The sequence below is a fragment of the Callorhinus ursinus genome, unplaced genomic scaffold (assembly GCF_003265705.2).
Source record: "Callorhinus ursinus isolate GAN/ISIS: 27379988/994484 unplaced genomic scaffold, GSC_fseal_2.0 scaffold34, whole genome shotgun sequence".
Lineage (NCBI taxonomy): Eukaryota > Metazoa > Chordata > Mammalia > Carnivora > Otariidae > Callorhinus > Callorhinus ursinus.
The window spans coordinates 4,269,974-4,296,673 of NW_027397096.1; the positions used below are offsets into that span (position 1 = coordinate 4,269,974).

Here is a 26,700-nt window from a genome sequence, read left to right on the forward strand (position 1 = left end):
GGAAGGGTTGCTGAGCTCCTAGGACAGATGACGGGTGGGGCGTCATCCTTCCCCACTCTTACCCCCACCTGGCCAGATGAACGAAGACTCTGGAGTGCAGGCAGGTGGGGAAGCGGAGGACGCTTGGCGGTGAGGTCGGGAGGCAGCATGACCCAGAGCGCCGTCGGGTCCTGGGCCCCGAAGTTCATGCCCATGTTGAACCTGTTCTTGTGAGTCTCACTTGTATCCCTCTTGCTGTGGGTTCCTTCTCTGGGTGAGGGTCCTTCTTTCTGGACACCGAGCATGGGTCAGTCTGCCTTCCCTGGTCTGGCGGGACTGGTTTTTCAAGCCGGGGGAAGGGTCGGCCGAGGAATTGGCAGAGGCAGAGGGTTTTATGTAAATGCCCAGGGAGTGCTCTGGGAACGGGGAGGCCGGTTTTCCCAAAGACACGCAGGGACTGGCAACCTCCAATTAGCCGGGGCCGGTGATGTCAGTGCTGCTTTCCTGGGTGGCTGCGCCCACTCCAGTCGGCCTTGGCAGGGCTTCCTGGCCATTACCTTCTCCCTTGGGTGGGAGAGGTGCCAAGGGGGCCACCATACAGGAGAGAGGCAAAGTCCCCTCCCACCATACTCCCCAAACTGGGGCCTGAACCATGTTGTGGACCAGCCCCGGAGAGTGCCATGAAAAACCAGCCCAGACTTTACTGGAAAAAAGACTTTAATGTGGCTAATATTCCATCCCTCTCCCTAAACCTGAGGAGCTGGGGAGACCTCAGTAGCTGGGCTGGTCCCAGAGGCTGTTGCCATGGCAGCTGCTGGTAGGCCCTGCTCCCCAGGCTACCCCAACCCCAAATTTCAATAAATACAGTGCAAAGGGGTCTGGTCACCCACCAAGCGGGGGAGACGAGGACCCGGAGTGCTAGAGAGGGCATGTTGTACGGTCCGAGAACCCACACATGCGCACTGCCAAGCACGCGCACCGAGGGCCATGTGCACACACGACAAACCCCCTCTCAGGCATCCTCACGTGACACGCCATCCACACACACACACACACGCGCGCACACACACACACGCTCACACACACATTTTCCTCAGAAACGAAGCACTGAGCACACACACCCCTTCCTTACAGACACACACACGAGGTTCTGTATATATGTGCTTTCTCTCAAGGTTTGGCTTAGAGCCTGGGTGTCCCCTCCTGGCTCAGAGGAATACGAACAGGTGGGTCTTCCTGGTCTTGGCCAGATCATACCCTGGTCTAGGGCCTAGGTGTTGTGGCCAGGCAGTTGGCCGTGTTGTTGGTGTCAGCCCAGGAGGGGAAGGTGTGCAAGTTGAAGATGGGGTAGCTCCAGCTGTTGATGGCCAGTGTGATGACCAGGACTCCGATGATGTTGAGCAGGAATCCTGTCCGGGCCTGGTGTAAGGAGAGCCAGTCTGAGTGACCAGTTGCTGAGCTGGGCCAGAACCTATCTCTTAGGGGCTCAGAGGGGCTCGGGAGCTCTCTTACTGGCAAAACTCTCCCTGAGAAATCTTCTTGTGGGTCTGACCTGCAGCACTAGGAAGTGCCCCTGCCCCTTGCTTTCATCCCAGTGCTAAGGAGGGAAAAGGAAGCCCTTCATGAGCTTTCAGGGCCTTGGGCTCTGTTCTCCCTGAGTCCATCTCCCTGGGGGCAGGTGCCTCGTACCTTGGAGCCTCCCCTAAATTCCTCACCCTCTCCTTTCCCTCTCACATGTTCTGGGGTTTGGCAGGGTCTAAAGATGCTCCAACTGGGGATCATGGTGCAACCTCCCCTGCTGCCCCCTCTCCAGCCCCCCCGCCCCAGACAGGATTCACTCTTAACTCTGAGAGCCTCAGTGGCTTTAAGCTACTTTGTGGTCCACCAAGAAGGAAAGACAGAACAGGGCGGGGTGCCGAAGCATTCCAGCCCCACTGCTACTCACCATATCGGACACTTTGAGACCTCCAAAAGAGAAGACAATGGCATTGGGGGGGGTGGCCACAGGCAGCATGAAAGCTAGGGAGGCGGCCAGTGTGCAGGGAAGCATGACATAGAGAGGGTGGAGGCAGATGGCCTGAGCCTGGATGGGGAGACAGTGGGGAGAACTGATCTCAGTCCCCATCCCAGAGAGGAAGACGTGGCCCCCAATTCTCCTGCTTCCCCTCTCTGGAGGACAACCCGCCAACAACATGCACTCTGGCCACGAACCCACCACTTTTGCCAGGAGGCCCTGGGTGACCTGGGAAGGGCCCCTTGACCTCTCTGGAGGGGATGAGTGTGCGGCCCTGCCCAGTGGGGCGTGGTGAGAGGAGGGGCCCATAAAACGGATCTCAAAGGGGCTCCAGGGTGTCATCAAAGGCTGCGGGAACGCGCCAGGGGAGGAAGGGGCTGGGGACGCTCCAGGGAGTCATTTCAACCTGTCACCTCAGGACTGACCAGAACAGGGACTGGGCCAGGGAGGTGGGCGAGGCCACCAATGAGGCTTATCCGGATACTCAAGGCGTGACTTCACCAGGGATGGAGTGAGTCAGGGGCCAGAGAGCCTTGGGGCCCGAGGTAGCTGAAGAGTCTGGGGAAGGGTGGAAGCTCAGGGGTCTTCTCCCGCAAGTGAGAGGAGGTGCACACAGTTTCCCTCTGACCTGCAGGTGGGGCCCCTGGATGGGGTGGGCAGGAGGGCTGCCTGGAGGAAGTGTGTCTGCGGGACCAGCTCACCATGGAGGCCAGAATGGGCAGGAAAAGTGTGGTGGTGGCCACATTGCTGGTGCACTCAGTGAAGGTGGCAATCAGGAGGCAGATGATGAAGGCAATGGCGGGAGATGGCACATTCTGTAGTGGGGTCAGCTTGTCCCCCAGCCACTCGGACAGTCCTGATTTCTGTAGGCAGAGGAAGATAGTGTGGGAGAGGGTGAGATTCCGGGGGGGCTCCGAGAGGGCCCTGCTCCTGCCCCCACCTCTCCAGAGCCTTCAGAAGTCGGGTCTGCTTGGGAAGGAAGATAAGACCCAGCCAGAACCAAGAGGCCCCTCTGGTGATTTTGAAGAACGCTTGGCTGTGGGGAGAAGGGTCAGATGAGGAGCCGGGAGATGGGGCCAAAGGGCCTTCCTGGGAAGCCTGGGACGTGGTGGGAGGAAAGATTTTAACTCCTTTTACTCCTGTTCTCCCAACAGCTCTTGGGAGCTCCCTGGCCACCCTCAGTCCTCTCCGGGCCTCCTCCAGCCCAGCAGACGGGCAAGGAGCGAGAAGGGGGAAGGGCCCTGGGTATAGATGCTGGGAAGAGGCTGACAGGAGAATGGGGACAGCCCACAGGGTCATGAGGGCTCCCAGGTCTTTCCCTGTCCACGTGTGTACTGCCAGACTGTGAGTCCCAGGGCACTGGGACTTTGTCTCACACAATGCTGCCCACTCAGCACGCGGCACAGTGCTTGCCACAGTCCGTGAAAACTAACCTCCGATCCAGGAGTCCCTGGCACCGATCCCTGACCCAGGGAAGCTGCCTCCTGTCCGTGCAGTCAACGAGCTTAGCCAGAACACGGAGGCCCAGGGGCGCAGGCGGGTTCAGGGATTTCCCTCCTGGATGGAGGCTCTGGGGAATGAAGCGCTCTCCGGTCCCTATAGCCTGGCTGGGTGTGACCATGGCGCCCCCTGGTGGCCTCAGCGGGCCAACTGCGTCCACCCAAAGCTCGCTACTCCCCGGTGCTGAAGCTGTTGCGTTCTCCGTCTGGCGGAGGGTGAGGCCGGTGGAGTGGGGGCGGGGCGGGGTTGGCACTGAGAACAGTCCCTGCCCACCAGAGGAGCCTGCCTTGCCTTTGACTTTGAGACCCTAACAGGCAGAGGTCCTTATGGCCTGTGTTTCCTCCCCCTCCCTTAGACGGAGCTCTAACCTGCCTCTCCAGCTGCTGCCGGGGCTCTGCCCACCAGGAGGCTCCTAAGTGGGGATCCCCTGTGTGGGATAGGAGCAGGGCACCTCTTTCCCTGCCGCAGGGTCCCCCTCCAACAGGCTGCGGAGGGGGCGGGCTTTCTCACCTCGCTGCCCTTGGCCAGGGCAAAGCCGCCCCCCAGCAGGAAGACGATATTCCAGGGCATCTTCTCATTCACCGTCTTCCAGTTGAGGAGGGCAGGAGGGGCCTTCAGCCTCCCCGGGTTTTCTATTTCCCAAGCAGAGGAGGACGGATCACCAAGAGCCAACAGGTTTTTCCTCCCCTCCACTTGGGTCTCCCTGTGAGTCCCTACCCGAGCTTACTGCAGGCGGGAGAGGGACCCCCAGTTCTGCAGCATCCTTACTTTGTCCCTGAGTCCCTGCACTTTTGGCAAGTCATCCCAACCTGTCTGGGCTTTGACTGTTCCTGTCAAGTGTGGTTGAAGGCTCATTCCATGCTAGAAGGCAGGGGCTGCCCAGAGGCCCCTCCCTGCCCCAGTCCAGGTTCTTACCTGGATCCGGAGTCAGCCCTGGGATCTTGGAGGGCACCAAGAACAGAATTATGCCAATGAAGATGGCCACTGTTCCATCAGATGCCATGCTGTGGGCAGGGCAAGGAGAGCAGGCTTAGGCTCCAGGCTGCGCAGGGTCATAGGGTGGAATGGCGATGGAGAGGAGCCCCTCCCAGCAAGTCTTCCCCACCATATCACCTCCTGGTCTGCACCAGGGGCCCTGCTTCCTTCCCTCCTCCCTTAGCCAGGTGAGCCCCAGAAGTATCCCCCTCTCCCCAAGAATGCTCACCTCTTTCCGTCCTTATCGGGAAAAGCCAGGTTGCCCCAGCCAACGAAAAAGCCCGGCTCCCGGGTGAACCACAGCACCACCAAGGTGACAAAGAGGAGAGAGACAGCCTTTTCTGCAAAGGTCATGGGGCCCAGGAGCTTGTGTTCTGTTTGGATGACGCGGAAGGCTGCCCGTGCTCTCTCCTGTGCCTGTCCCCCAATGCCAAAGTTCTTCCGGAAGCTGCAGGCAGAGGTGGGGGGTGGGGCAGCTCCTGAGGACCCCGCATCAGGCAGGGGGGCAAGGGACTCTGAGCCCCTGTGATATGCTGATGCCTGCAGAGGCCACCTTAGGGTTGCTACATGAAGACCCTGGCCCCACCCAAGGTTTTGAAAGAAAAGCTGAAGACTCTCGGCGGGGGGGTGGGGGGGGGGGGGGGGGGGGGGGTGGTCATGGTTCTTATTTAGCAGAGGCAAGTCTGGGGCTCCAGGGGCCAGTTTCCCCATGCTTAGCCCTGCTCCATCTGTCCCAATGACCCCTTTTCCCTCCAGAGATTTTCTTGCGCTAAGCCCTCCCTTGCCCAGAGGGAGGAGAATCTAGAGGCCTGGACCCCACGACTCCTTCTGGCCCCAATTCACCACTCCCCTCCTCCAGCAGCCTTTCAGGAAATCCTTCCCTCCCTCTCCTACCTGCTTCTGGGCATCCCCTGCCAGCCTAGCCCCACCCACATCATTCTTAGGGGCACAGGAGACGACCGCCCACTTCTGTGTGCCCCTTGCTTAACTTAGGTTGACTTTTAACTTTCCACTTGGGCAACTCTCAACTCCCCTGATGGGCTGTGAATTTCTCAGTGGCAAAGACCATCTACCTCACACATCGTTGAATGTCCCACGGTGCCCTGCATATGGGGGTCTCTTTGACTATCACCTAGCTTTGTACCAGCCCCCAGCCTCGATCCAGCCGCCTTGCACATGTCCAAGTGAGTGTTCCAAAGTACAGCAACAATACTTAAAAACTTTCAATGTCCCCCCCCTTCCATCCTCACCCTCCCACCACTGCCACCTGAGCAGGAAAGTCAAATAACGCCTACCACAATACCACCTTTATCACTACTCTCAGCCCACACTGGTAGCAGACATCACCAGTCGATCCCAGGCTCAATTCCAACTGAGCTCTGGCGAGGTCTCACCAGATTGTCAACTCAGACCTCGGGTCACTACCAGTAACTCAGGGTTGGAAGTAAGAATAAAACCTATTTACTACTCTTGGCCTCAAGGACAAGGTCCCAACCCTTGATGCGGCACACGGGATCCTCCATCATCTTTCCCTGCCTACTTCTCCAGCTTCAACTCCTGATATTCCTTTTTGCACTTACGTTTCAACCAGTAGAACTAGAGTTTTCCCAAATACACGCTTTTTCTTGCCTCTGCACCTTTGTGTAAGCTGTTCTTACTGCCCGGAATGCCTTTACCCCATTCTCTACCTGGCTGGCTTCTCATTCTACAAGATTCGGTTCAGACGTCACGTCCCCCAGGGGCATTCTGGGATTGCCACTATCCTGGGCTGTGTTCCCACAGCCCCCAGGCTTCCCTCTGTCACGGCCCCCACCACACCGCCACCCATTAGATGGTGAGCTCCAAGGACAGGGGCTGTGCCTAATATCCTCTCGTATTCTCAGTGCCTCGCGCAGGGCCAGATGTCCGGTAAGAGCACAACAAATGCTTTTGTAACTGACCATGTTCACTGTGTGCTCCTTAAGCATTTACCAAAGGACCGAGGAGCATTATGGAGTGGATCTGGCCTGGGCATCAGGAGACCTAGTTTTCAAACTCAGCATTGACAAATCTAGTTGTACACCCCTCTAAGGAGCCTCAGTTTGCTCATCTGCTAAATGGGATAATAGTCTCCACCCAGTCAATCTCTCACATGGTCGGGACAAGTGCACAGAGAGGCCTTCTCAGTGGGTCCGTGATTATACCCTTTGCCACAATGGCTACCCGGTTACTCAACTGGAATCTCCTGGAGGGTAAGGGCAGGCCCCCGGGCTTCTTTCACTCCCACCACCACTTACTTGAACCCCAGGAAGAGGATCTGCAGCCACAGCCAGGAAAGCAGCAGCAAGATGGCCATGGCGGGGAAGGCAAAGCCGAACCAGGAGGCAAAGTTCACCACGTTGCCGTTCTGGGGGAAGAGCCTGATGGGGGGTGCGGGCTGTCGCATGACATTGCCCCAGGCGCCTCCCCCTTCCCGCTCCCCCCCCCCCCCCGCCGCCCCGACTCTGCCCCCGGGCACTCACGAGTTGACCTGGCCTTGCAGCACCAGGTTAGGCGTGGTGCCGGTCAGTGTGGCGATGCCCCCGATGCTGGCGGAGTAGCACACGCACAGGCTCATGCCCTGGCTGAAGCGGAGCTCCTCCGGCTGTTGTGCCGTGGGCTCTAAAGATGCGGCTGGGACAGGGTGCACCTGCCCGTTATCTGGGAACAAAGGAGAGCTCCGCTGGCTGGCGGGGCGGGCCTTGCCAGTGAGCAGCCTAGACCCAGGCTGGGGTGGGGGGTGGGGCTCGGGGGTGGGAGGTGCAGAGGCTGCGTCCAGGTCTGCAAGGGCTTGCACTCCCTGAGGTCTCAGGCTGGCTCAACCCTCAGACATCACCTGGCCCAACCTCTCTTGAGAGAGGGAAACTGAGGCACAGAGAATGCAAGAGGATTATCCAAAGCACACAGGATGAAGGGAGCCTGGATCCCTGACAGCCCACCCAGACTCCAGCTCTCTGCCCCCCAGGGTGACCTGGCATCTTGTTTGGCCCTGCACTGAAGGGATTCTCAGAACATGGGGTTTTTCATTTTAAAACTAGGGACAGGGGCACCCCTGGGTGGTTCAGTTGGGTGGGTGTCTGCCTTCGGCTCAGGTCATGGTCCCGGGGTCCTGGGATCGAGTCCCACATCAGGCTTCCTGCTCAGCGGGAGTCTGCTTCTCCTTCTCCCTCTGCCCCCTCCCTGCTTGGGCTCTCTCTCTCTCAAGTAAATAAATAAAATCTTTAAAAAATAAATAAAAAGAATAAAACTAGGGACAGTCTTGGGCGAGCCAGGGCAAGTTGGTCGCTGCACGTCTCCCTTTTCTCTCCCTGAAAGCTCCGAGATGACCACCCCTGTCATGGATGTCACCTCAGACCCTCCCCAAGAGCTGGGGGAGGTGGTGGTGGTGGGGTTGGGGCAGAGCGGGGTCAAGCTTCACCTTTCTCACCAAACTTGGTCTCCTTCTTCTGGGGACTTGGTTCCTGGAGTTCAAAGGTGGGGTTGTCGCTGCCTTCCTCCACGTCCTTGCCCGTGGGCGTTCTGTGCAACTGATCCAGAACGGCGTGCGCGATGGGCACCATCATGGCTGTGGTGGCCGTGTTACTAATCCACATGGACAGGAAGGCTGTGACCAACATGAAGCCCAAGAGCAGCCTAGGGACAGATGGAGACGGGCGGACCCGCTGGCTGGTGTTCCAGTGTCCCCTTCAGGGACTGGATCCCCAGCACCCCACCCGCTCCAGGTTCTCCAGTCCTGGCTTGTGGGAACTCACAGGGCCGGCCGCACCCCAATGATGAGGAGCACACGGAGAGCAATGCGTTTGTGCAGGTTCCAGTGCTCCACGGCAATGGCCATCAGCAGCCCCCCGATGAACAGGATGTTGCTGTCCTTTAAATACTCGATGCAGACCTGGCAGGCAGGGACAGCAGGAAGGGGTGTCTCCCATGCCCCTGGCCTTACAGGCTACAGTCACTGACATTCCCACAAACACAGGTTGGTCTCCTGGGCTCTCAGAACCAAGTAGAAATGGTCTTTGGATTATCTTCCATTTAAAATTAACCAGGTTCCTGGGCGCCTGGGTGGCTCAGTCAGTTAAGTGACTGCCTTTGGCTCAGGTCATGATCCCGGGGTCCTGTGTCGGACTCCCTGCTTCTCCCTCTCCCCCTCCCCTTGCTTGTGCTCACTCTCTCTGTCACATAAATAAATAAAATCTTAAAAAAAAATAAATAAATAACCGGGTTCCTCTCTTCCTGCCAAACACTTTCTTTCTCCCCTCAGAAATGAGTGGGAGATAATTGAGCCTGATTCCAGTCATTTTTCAAGCCATGGACTGGGACATAGAGAATTTAGTGCTGATACTAGAAAGTATAGCAGTGGTTCTCCAAGTGTGGTCCATAAGCCGGCATCAACCCCAACCTGGAGTTTGCTAGGAACGAAATGCTCAGGCCCTGCCCTAGGTCTACTGCTTCTGAAACTCTGGGGTCGGGCCCAGCAGTCTGTGTTTTTCACCAGCCCTGCAGGTGGTCCTGAGACATGCATGCTGCTCACGTTTCAGAGCCATTAACCCAGGACAATACAAGTTCTTTAGCTGACTTTCAAGGCCTACACCTGATCCACTCCGAATTAATTCTCAACACCGACCATGCACTCGGCATTTCTAGAATGTACCCTCGCCCACCCCCAGCCCTGCCATCTTCTAGCTGACTCTATCCTTAGTGCTCCCTGACCTGGACTCTTCTGTGTGTCCTGCCTGTGATGAGGCTTCCTCCATCACCAGTGTTTTAGGGCAGACCCCCCCTCCCTACCAGGAGCCTTACCTCGGAGGCATCCATTATGCCCATCATGGGGTACAGGATGATGGGGAAGAGGGCGGTGACAGCCAGGGGCAGAGCCTCGGTACACCAGAAGAGTGCCATGAGGATAATGGAGTAGGCACAGTAGGCTTCCTGTGGGCGGGAGGGGGGGGGGGTAGCAGAGCTGCTGGAGGGGGCAGGCCTGCGTCCCAGAGTCATGTCACCTCTTGCCCCCAGAGAAAACAGGCCATTGGTAACAGTGTAGGGAGAGCCTGTGAAACCCACAGTCGTTGATTCCTGAGTCCAAGCTCCCATTTCAAAACGGAAATAAAAAATAAAGCAAGGCACTCACCACCTTGTCTTTGACCTTGGGGAGGCCAGACGTTATAATCCAGCCACACGGGAAGGACTGGAGAGCCTAGAGTTGGGTATCAGGCCCCACCCAGCCCGAGGGGACTGCAGGGGGCCAAAGTGAGGATCCCCTACATGAGATGGGGGCTCATCTGGATGAGACTGGGGCCTGGTCAGTGTGGACTCCTGCCTGGCACCCTGGCCTTCCCTGGCTTTGTCAGAGCCCGCAAGAATCTATTTGTAGGCTGATGCAATGAATGTTCGTTCCCTCTCCCAGAAGGGGAGCTCCATGAGGACAGAGTCGTTTTTGTGGCATCTGGGTGCTTGGAGCTCAGGACCCAGCAGGCTTCAGAGCAAATCTTTTCTGAATGAATGAACCACTGGGAAATTTAGGAATGCTGGGAGGTCTCCTTCCCAGCAAGCCTGACATGACTATAGCATCACACAATTCCGGGAGCTGCCATACACATTTACAGAATATGTAAAAAGGATCCCCCTCCCTGAGTTGTGCGGGGAATTGGAGGGGAAACCCTGGGTCATCGTCTTGCCAGTCTTTGGGCACCAGAAGCTCCTCTTTCTTTCACGGGGCCTCCTTTTGAGTCTAGAGAGACCGGATCTCAGACCTGGGAGGGGACCTGGGGCAGAAATGGCAGTCAGCCTCCAGCATCATGGGGCCACCGGAGGGAGGGCAGGAGAATCATTAGCTAGAAGGAGGCCTCTGGGGCACCTGCCCACTCTTTGTGGGAGGGGCTGCCGGGCTGTGTGCTGGGGCAACGGGCTGGGAGGTCTTCTCTCTCACCTGTCTTAACTGCCTTGCCCCTTCTTGTTTTTACACCTGGTGCTCGGCCGTGCTCACCCCTGAGTACCTCCTGCCCTTAGTGCCCTGAAGCTTGGGGAGGGTCCCCGGTGGTAGCCTGGGAGAAGAGGAAGCTGCTGTTTATGGAGCAACTTTTAGGAGCTGGGTGTTTTCAGGTAACTCAAACAGCCCTGGAGGTGGGTGTGGTGGGCCCAGGACCTAGAGGAGCTCTAGAGGGTAAGTGGCTTGCTCAAGGTCACAGAACTGGGGAGTGGCAGAGCCAGAATTGAACCCAGGCAAGGCGTCCAGACTGCAGAACTCCAAGGGCGTTTCCCCGGTGTTCTGGGAACCGCTGGAGTGGAGGAGCACGCAGCCTGCGCACCCCACTGTAGAGCCAGGTCTGTCTGCCTGACGTCAGGCTCACTTTCTCATCACGAAACTTCCACCAGCTCTCCTCACCCTGGACGTGAACTCTTTGGCTCCAGGGGTGGGGCCACCCTGACCTTCGCCCAGAGATACACCCCCCCCCCCCCCCCCGCCCCCCCGCCCCAAGCAAGAGGCCAGTTCTGCTGAAGTTGCTGTTCTCAAGCCCTTCCTCACCTGCAAGGGAGGTGGCGGCCAGTTACTCATCCTCCCCTGGGGCTAAGGGCAGGCCAGACCCCAGGACCCTGGAGTCCCCTCCCCACAACTGACTCGGAATTCTCTGGCCAGAGACAAGGAGGGGGCTGGGCTGCCCAGTCACTGCTGATTTAAGAAGAAAGAGCTGCTAAGGACAGCAGAAGTACCCCGAGGACTGCTCCGCGCCAGGCCTTGGGCGCCCCATGCTTCAGGTGATTGTCGCATTTCATGGCTTGGGGAGGTAATGACTGACTATGGGTCCCACTCCACAGATGAAGAAACAAAGGCACAAATAAATGAAGTCAGTGTCTCAGCATTACATGTCAGCAAGTGAAGAAGCCAGGCCACGTGGTTCTTGAGCCTCAGCTTTCTCTTTCTACCCTGAGCTCCATCCCTTTATAGTTGGGGGGGTGCCCTCCAGCCTCAGGTTCACAGCGACTAGTGGGGTGTATGGGGATGGGCCGGGGCTCTGGATTCCAACAGAACTGTCCTTCCTGGGGACTGCCACTTCCTGCCATCAAGCTCCGGGCAGGTAAACTCAAACCCCAAACTTTCCCTTCTGAGACCCCATTCCCGTGCTCCAGAGAGAGCTGTTGATAGTTAACCCCGACCCTGGGAGCTCCAGTGTGTTCTGTCTATGGCTCCCCTACTACCCCTTTACAACTTCCCCAAGTCCGTCTCCTTGTCGTCTGTCTCTGGATCAAACCCAAAACCAGGTTCAAAGTCCCATCCAGAAGCCTTCTCTGGCCCAGGTGGCTCTAGCCCTGTGTCCTCATACTCTCTCTGGCCCAGGTGGCCCTGGCCTGTGTCCCCATCCTCCTGGGCAGTCTTGTCCAGCTGTAGCATAACTTGCTGACCTGTTCTTCCTGGGTCATAGGGTTCTTAACTGGGGCATGGAATTCCAAGGAATCTGAGTGAAAACGATTTCATCTTTGTGCTAACATCTAACTAAGGCTCTAGACATAGGCAACAAAGCCATACTGTGGTTACTGGTCGCGCGGGTGATTTTGTCACAAAGGCCCTTGATCGTGGCCATCAGCCATCAGGTACGGGCACAGATCAGTTGGTGCCGTTATCTCAAAATGTATCTCAAAATATTGTTTCTATCCATCACTTGTTTTGGCATTACGGTGGTTATACCAATGCTAGATCTTTCGTGCGTGCATAATTACCTGTATTTCTGAATTGCGATTGGCTTTTTCATATTTGTATTACTGTATTTCAAAGTAACTGGGGCGCCTGGGTGGCTCGGTCGGTTAAGCGTCTGCCTTCGGCTCAGGTCGTGATCCCAGGGTCCTGGGATCGAGCCCCGCATCGGGCTCCCTGCTCTGCGGGGAGCCCGCTTCTATCCTCTGCCTGCCACTCCCCCTGCTTGTGCTCCCTCTCTTGCTGTGTCTCTCTCTGTCAAATAAATAAATAGCAAACTCTTAAAAAAAAAAAAAAAGAAAAAGAAAAAGAAATGGTGACTAACTTGGTTTTGGCTCAGGTCGCGATCTCAGGGTCGTGAGATCGAGCCCCAGGTTGGGCTCCACTCGGTGCCTCTGCCCTTCCCCTCGTGCTCTTCCTCTCTCCTGAATAAATAAATAAATCTTTAAGAAAAAGAGAATTCCAAGAATAAGATGACCGACTGACTGCTCCACCCAGAGGCCCCTCAGTTCTTCCTTTCGGCTTATCTATTATCGCAGGCAAAAAGGATGCAGGCAAAGCGTCCCGTGATGGAAACCAAAACTACCCCCCAAGCAAAAGGGACTGCCTGACAACCGCAAGAACCTGCGTGACTGACCCCACGAGACGGTGGTCAACCTGACCTTTCCTGCCCACCTGCAGGGACCTTTCCTTTCTTCCACATTTTCCTTATAGAAACCTGGCTGCACTTTCCAGCACTCTGGAGACCATCTTTGAGACCCTAGTCCGCTGCCTTCCCGGCGTCAGCCTTGTTGAAATGAATCCCTTTCTTGTTTTGCCACCACTTGTCTCTCTGCCTTTGGGTTTTGTCAGCGGCGAGTGGCCCGACCTGGTCTGTTCGGGGCCCTCATGGCCAGGTGCTCCTGCTCCCTTGGGTCCTGGTTATACACCTGCCTTAAGGTGAAGGGAAAGAAAAAAAATGGTCTAGCACCAACTATTGTGGCTTCCCTGAATCACCTTGGGAACCTCCTAAGCTTCTAGGTCCATCTCCAAGAGGAATTCCTCTCTGGGCGGGAGCAGGGGTCTCTACAAGCCGCAGCGATGCACTGTGCGCCACAGTGAGGAGTCGACAGAGGTCAGGCATGCGTGGCTGGGTGGGCGCTCTGCGTGCATTCTCGTTCTCTCTCCTGTTTCCTCCTCACATCTGCATGGGGCAGTGGTTCTCGCTCCTGCTGTTGTGAGGGAGGAACCTGGGCTGGCCAAGCCCAGCTGGCAGCCTATTGGCGTGGGACCCGGTCAGCTTACGCTCCAGCCCAGGGCAGCTCCCTGGGGCTCCTGGCGCAGCGCAACTCTGCACTCCGATCCTGTACGCGTAGCTTGCACTGCTGTCCGAGCTGGCTCAGACAGCGGCAGGGAAGAGTTTTTTTTTCCCCTGGCAGCTAATGTTTCTTGCTCCCTCTGTCACTACCTCCCCCTTGCCCTGTCTGGCAGAGGAGGTGCTCTCTAGCCCTGTGCCTCGGCTGAGGATTTGCTCCTCTCTCAGTATCCTTTTATGAGCTCCTGAGGACAGGGAAGTGAGTCTTTTCACCTCTGGGTCTCACCCCTGGCTCTTTGGCTGGTGCTGGCCTGGGTGTGAAATCCCCCTTTCCCACTTGTGCTACACCCACCTCTACCCCAGGAAGTTGCTGCTACTGGGACCCCCTGGGGGGCAAGCCCTGGGCCCCTCAACTGTTCATCAGGCACTCATTGGACAGATACTCTCTCCACTCCAGGTCTGCAGTCCTGTTGGTTCTATGCCTCAAATGCCCCCATTGACTTCTCTCCAGCTCTCGGCCACCAGCCTCGTTCAAGCCCCAGCATCTGTCACCAAGACTCCTACAAGGTCTCATTCACCTCTCTTCCTCTCTTGCCCCTGAAATCTCTTCCCCTTGCTGCAGGCAGAGTGGTCTCAAGTCACAAGTCTGGTTTAATCCACCCCAATCCTCCAACACGGACACACTCACCTCAAAGCAGCTCAACGTATCCCACTGCTCTCGGGAGAAGTTCAGGGCTGATTTGAGCCTTCTCCTCCTTGCTCTCTGCTCCAGCCACACTAGCCCTCTTCCAGTTCCTCAAATACTCCACCCTCCTCCCAGCCACGGGGCTTTGCACACACGTAACTTCCTCTCTTCCCACTTTGCCCAGCTGCTGTCTACTTATTCTTGAGATCTCAACTCAAGTATTCCTTTTTCAGGGAATCCTCCATGGGTTCGAGGCTCGGTTATACTCCCCGTTTTCACACACTAAGCCCCTGTCCGTCTTCTGCATAGCACTTATCACAGGCTATAATTAAATACTTTGTTTCGTGAATTTCTTGATGAACATCAACCTTTTTCATCAGACCATACTCTCTAGGGAGCTAGGCCCGAGTCCGTTTCTGCCCACCCCATCAGGCACCTACGTGGAGTTGACGGTGTGAATGCATGAATGAGAGCACCAGGCACTAGGGACACAGACATGAGTCAGGCCCAGCCCTGGCCCTCCGGACTCCGAGTGCCCCCATGTGGGCTGGCCCCTAGGCCCACGGTGGGCGGGCTGCCCAGCAAAGCCAGCAGTGGACAGAAGAGATAAATGTTCAGATGGCTTCCAAACCCCAAGGCTGGCAGCTTGCTTCTTTTGTAATGGGAAACACAGGTCAGAGGTCAGAAAACCTGCATGCCCAGGCCCAGCTTTATGGGCACCCCGCTCAGCTTTTTCTTTTCTTTTTTTGTAAGCAACACTGATCGGGGCACCTGGGTGGCTCAGTTGGTTAAGAGTCTGGCCTTGGGCTCAGGTGATGATCCCGGGGGCCTGGGACAGGGCCCCAGGTCAGGCTCCCTGCTCCGTGGGAGTCAGGAGTCTGCTTCTCCCTCTCCTCCCCGCTCATGCTCTCTCTCTCTCTCTCTATTTCTGTCTCTCTGTCTCTCTCTCAAATAAAGAAAAAAATAAAAAAGTAACACTGATCATTTCCAGCTGTACACACATTTATCTCTTTTATGTGGTTTCCTTATCTGCAAATGGGAATAAAAGAAACACCTGCCTCATCGGGCTATTATAAGGATAAAGGATGTGACTATGTCGCAAAGGACCATCCATGGCGGTGAGCAGATGGTGGGGCTGGTGTTGGGAGATGAATGCACTCCCGGGATCCTGGGGAACCAGGGTGGACTCACGAGGCACACATGGAGATGAAAGTGCCAGAGAGTCCAGTGCAGACTCTGGACCCGGGGTGTGGGCAAGGTGTGGGACCTGTGGGCATCATGGCCTTTACCCGTGACGGGCACAGAGCAGCCCGGGGCTGTTGGGCAGCTGCAAATACGCCCGTAGTCTCCAAGCTGTCACCACTTATTCCTCCTGGTGATTGAAGGTTAACCCAGGGAGGGGAGATGGCTTGGCACACAGGGGGTCACTCCCACTGCCCCTCTGCCCCTGGTGAGCAGGGGATGCTGCTGGCAGTGAGCACTCCCAGGTCTAGGGGTGAGGTGAGGTACTAGGTGGCAGCCGGCCAAGAACCGTGGCAAAGGCGAGTCCAGAGTAGGATCCCAGAGGAGAAGCGGCCCTTCCCTGAGCCTCCGTCTTGTCTGGGCTGAGGAAGGCTTCCAGAGGGGACACTGAACGGGTGTTGAGGGATGAAGAGGAGTTCAGTGGGTGGGTGGGCAAAAGGTGTTGAAGTGAGGGAGTGAGCAGAGAGGGACCAGAATGAGGCATAAAAGATCTTGATGCATTCTTGGAGGGGTATATCGCTTGGAAAAGGCCTTGTCTGCCTTGGGGGAGATCTAGGACTTTATCCGGAAGACAGTGGTGAAAAGTGAGGGCCTTAAAAGATTTTAAGAGGAGAGAGTGACACGGTGAGGTTATACTAATGCCACTCAATGTGATTTTTTAAAAATGATTTTATTTACTTTAGGGAGGGAGAGAGAGAACATACATGAGCAAGGGCAGAGAGAGAGAGAGAATCCTAAACAGGCTTCACGCCCAGTGCAAAGCCCGACTTGGGGCTTGATCTCATGACCCTGAGATCATGACCTGAGCCCAAACCAAAGAGTCAGATGCTCAACCGACTGAGCCACCCAGGCGCCCCATGCCCTAGGTGATTTTAAAAAATATATGCACAAGTGTTTGTATATATGTGGGAAAATCTCTGATTCAGGGATTCTTACCCTTTTCTGTCTGATGAAGCCTTCTAACTCCTTAGAATCATGTTTTTAAATACATTAAGTAAAATGCATAGAATTAGAAAGGAAACCAATTATATTGAAATACAGTTGTTAAAATATGAAAAATGGGCAAGGTCATGATATCTGTTACTCTGTCTCAGCTAATAAGACCTTCACTGGCTAATGGTTACTGTAACTGCAAAGTCATGAGGAACTTAAACAGTATTTCAAGGTACTTGCAACAGCTCTAATGCAATGTGACAATATCTGTGATTTCCCCGCGGCAAAATCAAAGATATGGTTAATACTACTGTGGCGGCAAAATCAAAGATATGGTTAATACTACCGTGGTTTGTTATCTACATTCATAACAGAAGGAAGTGCTAAATTTTCTTTAGAGGTTATTGACAATAAAATATAGGGATTTTGGTTTTTTTTCCATCTAAGTTCACAGACTCCCTGAATTCTCCCCGCAGATTCCCAAGGAGGAGGAGTCCCTGCTCTGGAGGATAGCCACCATGCTGGTCACTGAGACTGCCCTCTGGACAGCCACGGGGCTGAGGGTAGGAGCAGGACCTCTCCATTTCACTCTTTGGTACCGTCAAATTTCATACGATGTGAGTGTGCCATCTAATTAAAGACGCACATCATCTAAAGATAAAATTGGGGGGGAGCGCCTGGGTGGCTCAGTCAGTTAAGCATGTGCCTTCAGCTCAGGTCATGATCCCGGAGTCCCGGGATCAAGCCCCACGTGGGGCTCCCTCCTCAGCGGGGAGCCTGCTTCTCCCTCTCCTCCCTGCTCATGTTCTCTCTTGCTATCTCTGTCTCTCTCTCTCTCTCAAATAAATAAACAAAATCTAAAATAAAATAAAGATGAAAATAGGGAGCTTAGACCAGCTATCTTGTGGCGGGTAAATTGGAAGACACAGGATGGAAGGCTGGGGGGCCCCGGGAGGCCCTAGGAGGCCGTGCTGGCAGATGGCGGGGCTCAGAGCAGGTCATGGCAGTGGACATAGAAAGGACAGACTCCAGAGAGGGTAGGAGAAGACAGGGTCTGGGTGAGGGCTGATGGCTTGCATAGGGAGGAATGGGAGCATAACGCTCTCACGTGCCCACCCTGGGTGTCTAGATGCGCGGCAGTGACCCCCAGGGAGAGGAGGCGGGCTGAGGGGACTTGCGGAAGGAGGTGCAGAGTAGGCCGGGGTGTGCGATCTTCTTTCCAGGAATACTGGGCCCATGCTAAATACCTAATCTTTAATTCAAGAGACTGAATTTGCAAAGGCGACGATGGCGAGTCTGCATATAAAAATATGTCCTGCAGTGTGTGCAGCAAACAGCCCGGGTAGCCAAACCACAACCTCTACAGCAATTGGCCCAAACAGTCTGGATTTGCTCAATGACGGCTAGCTTTCCTGTTTCGCCCCCACTCTCTACCCCCACTTCCAACTCTGGACCAACCAGTGAAAGCCAAATACGCATCCCTAAGCAATCACACAGGATGCCCTGCATCGATCGGCCCCCTCCGGCTTCCCCTGCTAACAGCCTCCCGGTTGAGGCGCCCCCGAAGCCTCCCCTTTCCCACTCGAAAGCATTCCGGCCCCAGCCGGCCTTTGAGGCTCTGCTAAAAGCAAGCGATGGAGGCTGGCTGGCTGCCTGTCTTCCCTCTGCCTGATCTCACTCCGGAGATCTTTGTTTTTAGTTCTGCACCACAGTGTGAATGAGTGTGTTGCATCATCTTCTGTTCTAAGAGGCCACAGGGAAACAATGGGTCTCTGAGTGTCAGAGAAGACAAACGTGGCGGGGAAGAGTCCTGACCTCCCAGTTTGGGCTGGGGGCCAGGTCTGCCTATGTCCACTGAAGAGCAAAATGGCAGGCAGGAGTGACTGTGAGCAAAGCATTCCCGCACTCCGTGTGTTTGAGCCCCACAACAGCCCAGGCCTTGCCGCTGGGTTCTATCCAGGAAACTAGTGTTGAAGATTCTACCTTGTTTGCCCCATTCCTGACCCTCACCTAGCAGGTGCTGATGGGCATGGACATAATTTGATAATTTGGGAACTAAGTCCAGACTGGGGAAGAGAGAGACGTCTCTCTCCTCCAGGCGTCCTTCCGGCCTTGGAGGCTGAGTCCTAATCCTGCTCCCAGGCCCCCCCAGAGGCCAGAAAACCTGTCTCCGGGTGGTGGCTACACTTAGGGATGACACCCCACTGCTCTTGTGCGGGTGACCAGCTGCACCTCACCTTCCTGATTCACAGGTGGGGACACCGAGGCTCCCTCATCAGGACAACAGCCTCTGTGAACAGAAGTCATCTCTGGAAAAGAAGTCGGGTGTCCACGCAGTGCCTGGGGCTATCTGTACTTTCCAGGGGCTAGGAATTCAGACGAGAGGCACAGAGCACAGGGAACCACCCTGTACCAGGCCCTGGGCACCAGGAACCCCATGTACACAGGTTCTCGTTCTATCTTCATTAAGTCCCTTAGAGCGGAGAGGGTTGGTGAGGTCACAAGCTATACATGCTACAGAGTGGATCTGGACCCACATCTGTCTGGCTCCCAAATCCATTTTGTTCCCTGGACTCTGCCTTCTTGACCAAGAGCCAGGAAGTTTCAAAAGATAGAGGCGGACCCCAGAACTGAGGTCCAGATTCCACGTTCAGTCTTCATGGCCACAGTGAATCATCTTAAGTCCTGCTCCGTCTCTGGAGCTCAGGAATAGCTTTTAGTCAGGGTATTTTAATTATATGGGTCTTAAAGCTCACGTGGGCAGGCAACACAACGTACGGTGTGTGTAGTCTAGGAGTGCAGCTGATTCAGATTAAGAAATTCTGCCTTCTGTTCTTCCTGTAAATACAATCTGGATTCTAGCTAAGCTCTGTCCTGGCAAACATTGTGCCCCTAGGAGACTGTTTTTCCAGATGGTCCCGTGGGGAGGGGGGAAAACCGGCATTTTTTTTTTTAAAGATTTTATTTATTTATTTGACAGATACAGCGAGAGCAGGAACACAAGCAGGTGGAGTGGGAGAGGGAGAAGCAGGCTTCCTGCCGAGTCCTGGGATCATGACCTGAGCCGAAGGCAGCCGCTTAACAACTCTGGTTGCACTCTTAAAGGCACAAACTGCCCGAAGCAGGCGCCCAGAAACCAGCATTTTTGACCCTAAAAATCCTCACTCCTTCCCCTGGCCTTGCAGGGCTGACAACACTGGCTCACCTCCTCCTTCCTCTCTAACTGAACATACACCATCTTCCCCCTGGCTCAGCTCCCCATGCCACGCTGGGCTTGTTCATCCCTCCAGCTTGCCAAACTCGCTCCTGGCCTCGGGCCTTTGCACTGTGTGTTCTGCCTGGACGGCTCTTTGCTCAGAGCTGTGCTTGACTGGCTCTCAGTTGCCGTTCAGGTCCGAGGGTAAATATCATTGCTCCGGGAGGCCTTCCCTGACCACCCTATTCCGAGCAACCCAGCCCTAAGCCATGGTCACAGCCTGTCCTACGGTTTTCACAGCATATGCTTCTGCATGTCTTTCCAGCCCCATCCCCCTGCGCTTAAACAGTCCTTGTGACGTAGTACGTGCTCCCTGATGGCTGAGCGAGTGGGCGAATGAATGGACGGGTGTCAGGTGTGGGGCACACCCGTGGTGCTTCCTCACTGTCCGGTTGCAGGGTTGGGGGAGCAGTGAGGAGGCCTCGGGCCCCACTATCCCTTGTCCCCTGGGACCACCAGAGGATGACGAGCACTTCCAGGATTCGGTTGCTATTTCTGGAACACACCCTACGAGTCCAGCCCCTACACCTTTGCTCCTGCAGCTGCCTTCACCCGGCCCGCCTGCTAAGGATGCGTCTGACTGTTAGCATCCCACTCAGCCCTCAAGGCCCAACTCAAAGGCCACCCGCTTGGGGTTCGCCCCTGACTCAGTGGGAAGAATTTGCTCCCTCCTCTGAGCTCCTGAGCCTTCCCAGCTCTATCTCTGTGTAAATACATGTTCCTCTGACAGCAACCTAAGGACAGAACCCTCTGCTCCTTTTCAGTAACCCCTAGCACAGAGCAGGAGCTCATCGGACTGCAGCACAGTGGGAGGACTGGCTGATGGCTGGATGGATGTGAGGGTAGGTGGCTCAAGAGGTGACTCACAACGGGGCCACCAGCCTGTATCTCTGGACAGCCTCGGGCAGAGACCCCCAAGGCCGGGTTCCAGTTTAGCCTTTGCCTTTCTCTAGCTGGGACTTCAGACAAATTACTACTCTGGGCCTCAACTGATATGTCTGTAAAATGGGGTAATAGTAGTACCCTCACAGTAACTCAGAGGTTATTATGAGACATAAATGGGTTAGTGCTTTGAAGTGCTTGGCACCATGGCTAGCACGTAAAAAATACTCAGTAAATATCGACTGTTACAATATGGACTACCCGTCTGAGCCTTGTGGGGGGGCTCTTCCTTCCCACTTCAGGGGCCAGGGGCATGGAGGTAAGCTTGGCGACTCACTACAGACAGCGGGGACGCAACACAAGGTCCTCTTTGCCCACATTCCTGCATTCATTCTACAGGTGTTTGTTGAGCACCTATTATGTGCCAGGGCATTCTGCATGGAAAAAGACCAAGTCCCTGCCCTCATGGAGCCTACAGTCTGGTGTAGGTAGTCGGAGAATAAATAGAAAATAAACAAGTGCATCAACAGGGGTTCCTAATAGAGCCTGACTGGCGGCAGTCAGGGAAGGCTTTTTCTGAGGAGGTGGATGGAGGCTGAAACCCAAGGAGTGAGAAGCAGTCATCTGGGAAAGAAGACTCCAGGCAGGGAGACCGAGCAATTTGAGGAACGCGGAGAAAGTGGGGGAGGCTGGAGAAGAGTGAACGAAGAGGGAAGGTAGGAGGCATTGGGGACCACGGAGTCTCCAGGAGTGGAGGCCCAGGGACTCCTGGCTACTCTAAGAGGTTTGGGTTTTATTTCGAGTTTGACAAGAAGCCTGTGTAAGGGCTTCCACAGGGTAGTGGTTGGGTGAAGAATGGTCTGGGAAGGGAGAGGAGAGAAATGATGGCGGCCTGGACCCACGTGGGAGGCAGTGGCAAGCAATCCCATTCAGAGTATCTCATGGATCTCGAGTCAACAGGACCCGCTGGTGCGCGTGAAAATGAAGGAAAAAGAGGAATCAGGAATGGCTCTGGGGGCACCTGGCTGGCTCAGTGCGTAGAGCGTGCAACTCTTGATCTCGGGGTTGTGAGTTCGAGCCCCATGTTGGGTGTAGAGATGACTTAAAAATAAAACATTAAAAAAAAAGAAAAAAAGGAGTGGCTCGGAAGTAGAAAGTAGAACCACATCTTGGTAAGACAGCAGAAAGAGCCAGCTGGAAAAAGATGAGCAAGCGGTGTTGTTTTGGATAGTAAGTGTAGAAGCATATGCTGTTTAAAAGAGAAGATTCAGGGGCGCCTGGGTGGCTCAGGGGTTAAGCATCTGCCTTCAGCTCAGGTCGTGATCCCGGGGTCCTGGGATCGAGCCCTGCATCGAGCCCTGCATCGAGCCCTGCATCGAGCCCTGCATCGGGCTCCCTGCTCGGCAGGAAGCCTGCTTCTCCCTCTCCCGCTCCCCCTGCTTGTGTTCCCTCTCTCGCTGTGGCTCTCTCTGTCAAATAAATGAATAAAATCTTTGAAAAAATAAAATAAAATAAAAGAGAAGATTCAGGAGCAAGTGTCCAGTGTTAGCTGGGTAATACTGAGTTTAGAGGTTAGGGCTGGGGTTAAGATTAGAGAGTTGTCAGTATGCAGACAGCCAAAGTCACCTAGGGAGAGAGTGGGAATCGGGGGTGGGGGGGTGGGGGTGGGGATGGTGGGGGGGAGGGGGAGTGGAAGGTAGCCCCTTGGAGACTGGAGCTGTCTTAAGGAAAGACCCGTGCCGTGCAGCCAGATTTGGAGGACTTCCATCTTGAGAGAGACAGAGAAAGCATGCCTCTGTGGAGGGATTGTGGGATTCAAGGAGGGTCTGTTTAGTTTTTTTGGTGAGAGAGAGTGTATGCTGATGGGAGAGATTAGGAGAGAGGGGAAAATTGATGGGGCTGGACAGGGGATAAAGTCCTTGAGAGGAGCTGGTTTCCAGGGCCCGAGCCGAGGGGCCAGACTCCACAGGGAGGACTGGGAACAGTTCATCTGAGTCAGGACAGGGATGACAGCGTCTGTGAGGCCAAAGCAGGCAGCAGGGCTGGGGTGGGGGTTGGGGGGGCGGGGGGCTCCCGACTCCTAGCCCTCCCGCCAGGGGGCCTGGCTTCTCCTGACTCCGGCTTCCCTGTGCGACCCTAGGCAAGTTGCTGAATCTTTCTGGGCTGCACTTTCCTGAGGAGGGAAATGGGAATCAGGGTCCCTGCCTGTCCTTCCTCCTGCAGTGAACACACTTGGCCCAAGCTGTCTGAAAACCCATCGGATGGGTCCCCAGCACAGAGCTGTCCCTGGCTTTGGCCCGAGAGGAGGGTCTTAAAGGTCAGCCAGGCCTTGTCACTTACCAAGTGTCAGGGGCTCAAGAGGTGGGCCACGGTATCCCCATTCTCTCACCCCTTTGGGATACCATGAACAAAAAGCTTGCCTCGATTTCCCTTTTTGTGACAAAAGGATGATAATGGCTCAATGGGCAGGCCTGGGGCTGTGGGTGGGGCCGGGGCCAGGATCCCGTCTCAGCCTCGAGGAGGCAGCAGGGTGAAGAGAAGCTAGACCACACCCCCAGCTCTGCCGCTGTCTGTGACCTACCGGCCGAAGCTTGAGCTTCAAAACCCTCCTCCTGAACTGACCCTTCCCAAAAGCCCCATAATTTTAGATTCATAATTTATGGTCTTTTACTTACAAGGGGCCCTCCAAAATGTATTATAGCCAAGCTCCATGAAACCAGAATCTGCCTTGGGATTTGGGTAAGTGACTTAACCTCACTTTTCCCATCTGTAAAATGGGGTAGTCAGGCTTGCCTCTTAAGATGAGAGGAAGGGTCCGTCAGGGGGAGGGGGAAGATGAGAGGAAGGGTTACTGGGTGCACAGTCCAGGGCATGTGGTGGGGGCTCCAATAAATTGGAGCTGAAGTTACGGTACCTGCTGCTTGGTGGAGGGAGGCAGGAGGCTGTAGCCCCTCTCCCTCCATCCAAGGTACGCTGTCTATGGTGCCCGCTGGCAGGGTCCCCTTGTCCAGGTCCTACCCCTCTCCCTCAGCTGACTTAGCCCTTGGGATCAAGGGTGAGCTCTTCCTCTTTACACTTTTTTTTTTTTAAGATTTTATTTATTTATTTGAAAGAGAGAGAGGGAGCGCGGCAGAGGGAGAAGCAGGCTCCCCTTGGAGCAGGGAGCCAGACGCGGGGCTCGATGCCAGGACCCTGGGATCATGACCTGAGCCGAAGGCAGAGCCTTAACCGGCTGAGCCAACCAGGCGGCTCTCTGGTTGCACTCTTAAAGGCACAAACGGCCCGAAGCCAGCTTCCTCCTACTCCCTTTCCACTGGTCTCCAGCAGCCAGCCCCACTCGCTCACGCCCCACTGAGCCCAGCAAGGCTGGGCGAGCACACAGTAGGCAGAGAACCCCAGCTGCCTCCTCTTGCACCTCCTTTCCCAAACTGGCTTCCTATCTCTCAAGGCAGTAGATTTCGAGTGCACCTAAGCAATTCGCCTTGGGCTGTTAATCCTGGGTGCCAAGCAAAAGCCCCCTTTGACCTCCCAACCCTCAGTCTCAGGAGGACCAGGAGGTCATAGCCTCATTCCCAGGTCAGGGAAGGATGAGTAAACTATGCTGGTCCTAAGGATGCCCAGCCCTCGTCCAGACTGCCCTGCACCCCTTTGGAGGCAAACCCGGAGTCCTTACCTTGGTGGGGACAAGGATGGGCAGGGGCAGCAGAAAAATGGGCAGGAAGAACACAAGCAGGTAGGAGCGATAGGCCCACAGGCCCTGCCAGCAGGTGGCCATGGTGTGGACCCGCGAGGGCTGCTGGAGCCGTGGCCTCTGGGATCCACTGAACTGAAGGAGCGATGCAGCAGGTAGGCAGCCAGCCAGGGCAAGCTTATATAAAGCTGGTTGAGTGTTAACCATTGACCCACCCTGGCAATCAGACTGAGTCCAGGAGGTGAGAGTAAGGAGGAGGGACCTGCCGGAGGTGTAAAGATCAGGAAGACTTGGCAAAGAAAGGAATAAAAGCTTTAGGTTCTTCCAAGACGTGAAGCCCAAAGTTAACTCCTTCTGTGTGCGGAGGCTGCCAAGGGCTGCCTCTGGAGAAGCTGGAGAAGGAAGGGTGTCCGGGAAGCCCCAGAGCCAGCCTCTGTGGGGTAAGACCCCTGCCCCCCCCGCCAGCTCAGCCTCCCCTCTCTCCTTTTTTTTCCCCAAAGCGGGTTATCCGCACAGCGGTTCCTACTGGGCCCAGTGAGGCAGCCTTGCCTCCAGACGCCCTGCCCTCCAGGAGTTTCCAGTCTAAGATTGAGTCCGGCCAGTCTGAAGTAAGCCCTCCTCCTTCTTCCAGGTATTAAGGAAACTGTCAAAGTTACCTGTCCTGACTATCTCTTATTCACTGTGTGACGTTGAGCCACTGACTTAACCTCTCTGAATAACCGCTTCCTTGTTCTGCTGGAACTCTTTCCTATTATGAGGCATAGACGAGACAAGCTATGGTATGTTGATCATAAAAGGTTAGCTTTTTACAGTTCTTCCTGGTCCCCCACCCTCACCCCAAACTGCCATAGAAGACCAGAGAGGTCTTGATCTCTCCATTTATACATCGTCCATCCATCCATTCACCCATCCCATTCACCAGACAAGTATTTGGCACCAATTGTAAATTCAGCCCTGTGTTCAGGGACAAGGATGCAGAAATTAAGATGATGCTGGTAATAGTGAACATTTGTTTAGCATTTAGCACAAGCTAGCTGGCGTACTATTTGATTTGCTCTGTACAAACACACTATGAATTAGGTGTAACTATTCTATTTTACAGGTGGGGCAACGGAGACCCCAGGACACAGAGCCAGCCAGAATTCGAACATGCTTTCTGAGTGCCCTGGGGAGGTCTAAACCCATCCGGGGGGCACCAGGTGAAAGGAGAGCATGAGGAGCGTGGGGCATGTGAGCTACACCTTGGAAGCGGAGTCTGTCTAATTTGGTCGCCAGGTGCTGTACGGAAGATAGCTGGGAGAGAGAAGGAGCTAAGACCTGGAGGGTGGTGTGTGCGTAGGGGTGTTTGTGTTGGAGGGGGCGGGTTGTGGGTTGCAAGGAACTGCTGGAGTCTGTCCACCCAGAGCCTCTGTCTCCTGGTGCCCTCACCTTTCCCCCGCCCCATACTACACACAGGAGAAATTCAATCCATATTTCCACGATTCTGTTAATGATCCGTGCGTGCCTGGATAAGAAGGCAGGGTGTCAGGGAGAATATTTCAGGATGTACACACAGCCTGGGCAAAGATGCGGAACTGTGGGGGAGTTTAGAGAACAGAAGGTTCTCTGTGGTTGGAGTATGGGTTTGTGGGGGGCAGGACTGAGAGCCAATAGCCACACTTCCAAGGGGTTCAATGGCCTGGCCTGGGCTGGTATGCCAATGAGATCCTCCTGGAGCCAGTGAGGTCTGTGGGAGAGGACCCCCGGTGCCCTCTGCAAGGAGAGCAGAGAGCTATGGAGGCAATCAGGTCACAGGCCTGCTGGGGCCAGGCTGGTGGGAAGCTACAGTAAGAAAGGACAGACAGGGGGCGCCTGGGTGGCTCCGTCGCTAAGCGTCTGCCTTCGGCTCAGGTCATGGTCCCAGGATCCTGGGATCGAGCCCCGCGTCGGGCTCCCTGCTCCGTGGGAAGCCTGCTTCTCCCTCTCTCACTCCCCCTGCTTGTGTTCCCTCTCTTGCTGTGTCTCTCTCTGTCAAATAAATAAATAAAATCATTAAAAAAAAAAAAGAAAAGAAAAGAAAAGAAAGGACAGACAGGCCGCCCTACACCCCTGTCCGGGGTATGGCTTCTCCCCTCCCACTCAGCCAGCCTGCCGCCTGCTTAGGGCAAGGTGAGGAGCAGTCAGGAGGCACAGGACAAAGGGTTTCAGATACCCAAGACAATACCTGAATTCTGTCTCAACTCAGAGGTAGCTTCTTCTGTGGCCTGAGGCCCTAGAGGAGCCCCGAGGGGAGCAGGGCTGGGACTCTTGCAGAGGAGACGTCCGGTATGTGTGTCGTCTGCATCCCAGTTTACCCAGCTCTCCATACCAAGCTGATGTGGGCTCAGAGCAAAGTCACTCACCCAGGGTCATGCAGCCCGCGAGAAACTGAGGAAGCTTCCAGGTTCATATCCGAGATCGTGTGTGCGCTCTGCCCAGCCATCCGTGTCCTGGGCCCCCGTGATGACACTGGACAAAAGTGAGAGAGTCACTTTCACTGAGATCCCGCCCCCCCAACCCCAGGCTTCA

At 55.3% G+C, this 26,700-nt stretch overlaps 1 protein-coding gene and 1 long non-coding RNA gene across 6 annotated transcripts; one reads left to right on the forward strand and one right to left on the reverse strand.

The window, feature by feature from the left end:
- Positions 1-678: 678 nt before the first annotated feature.
- SLC13A2 (solute carrier family 13 member 2) lies at positions 679-24,278 on the reverse strand. Of its 5 annotated transcripts, none has more exons than XM_073879366.1 (13): positions 24,136-24,271; positions 12,496-12,595; positions 9,284-9,412; positions 8,239-8,375; positions 7,905-8,119; positions 6,970-7,147; positions 6,745-6,867; positions 4,698-4,916; positions 4,409-4,497; positions 4,004-4,125; positions 2,695-2,856; positions 1,925-2,062; positions 679-1,398 (listed from the first exon to the last, which is right to left on the reverse strand). In XM_073879366.1, the coding sequence occupies exons 3-13, from the start codon at positions 9,380-9,382 to the stop codon at positions 1,243-1,245; spliced, it is 1,638 nt and encodes a 545-aa protein (XP_073735467.1). In that variant the 5' UTR covers positions 9,383-9,412; positions 12,496-12,595; positions 24,136-24,271; the 3' UTR covers positions 679-1,242. The 5 variants fall into 5 exon arrangements, with proteins under 5 accessions (XP_073735467.1, XP_073735468.1, XP_073735466.1 ...); XM_073879367.1 differs by lacking the exons at positions 12,496-12,595; positions 24,136-24,271 and adding exons at positions 10,410-10,524; positions 11,007-11,101; XM_073879365.1 differs by lacking the exon at positions 12,496-12,595 and having other exon boundaries at positions 7,914-8,119; positions 24,136-24,278.
- LOC141370399 (uncharacterized) lies at positions 11,149-19,494 on the forward strand. Its single transcript, XR_012374413.1, has 3 exons — positions 11,149-11,236; positions 16,801-16,941; positions 19,305-19,494. It is a non-coding gene; the product is annotated as an uncharacterized lncRNA (long non-coding RNA).
- Positions 24,279-26,700: the final 2,422 nt, after the last annotated feature.

Excerpts from the sequence above, each read along its gene's own strand:
- SLC13A2 (XM_073879364.1), bottom strand. The coding sequence starts at position 24,237 with ATGGCCACCTGCTGGCAGGGCCTGTGGGCCTATCGCTCCTACCTGCTT. Across the intron at positions 9,413-24,135 it reads CCATCCTTGTCCCCACCAAG|GAAGCCTACTGTGCCTACTC; the intron begins GTAAGGACTCCG and ends TCCCGCCCACAG. Across the intron at positions 7,148-7,904 it reads GACCAAGTTTGGTGAGAAAG|ATAACGGGCAGGTGCACCCT; the intron begins GTGAAGCTTGAC and ends CTTTGTTCCCAG.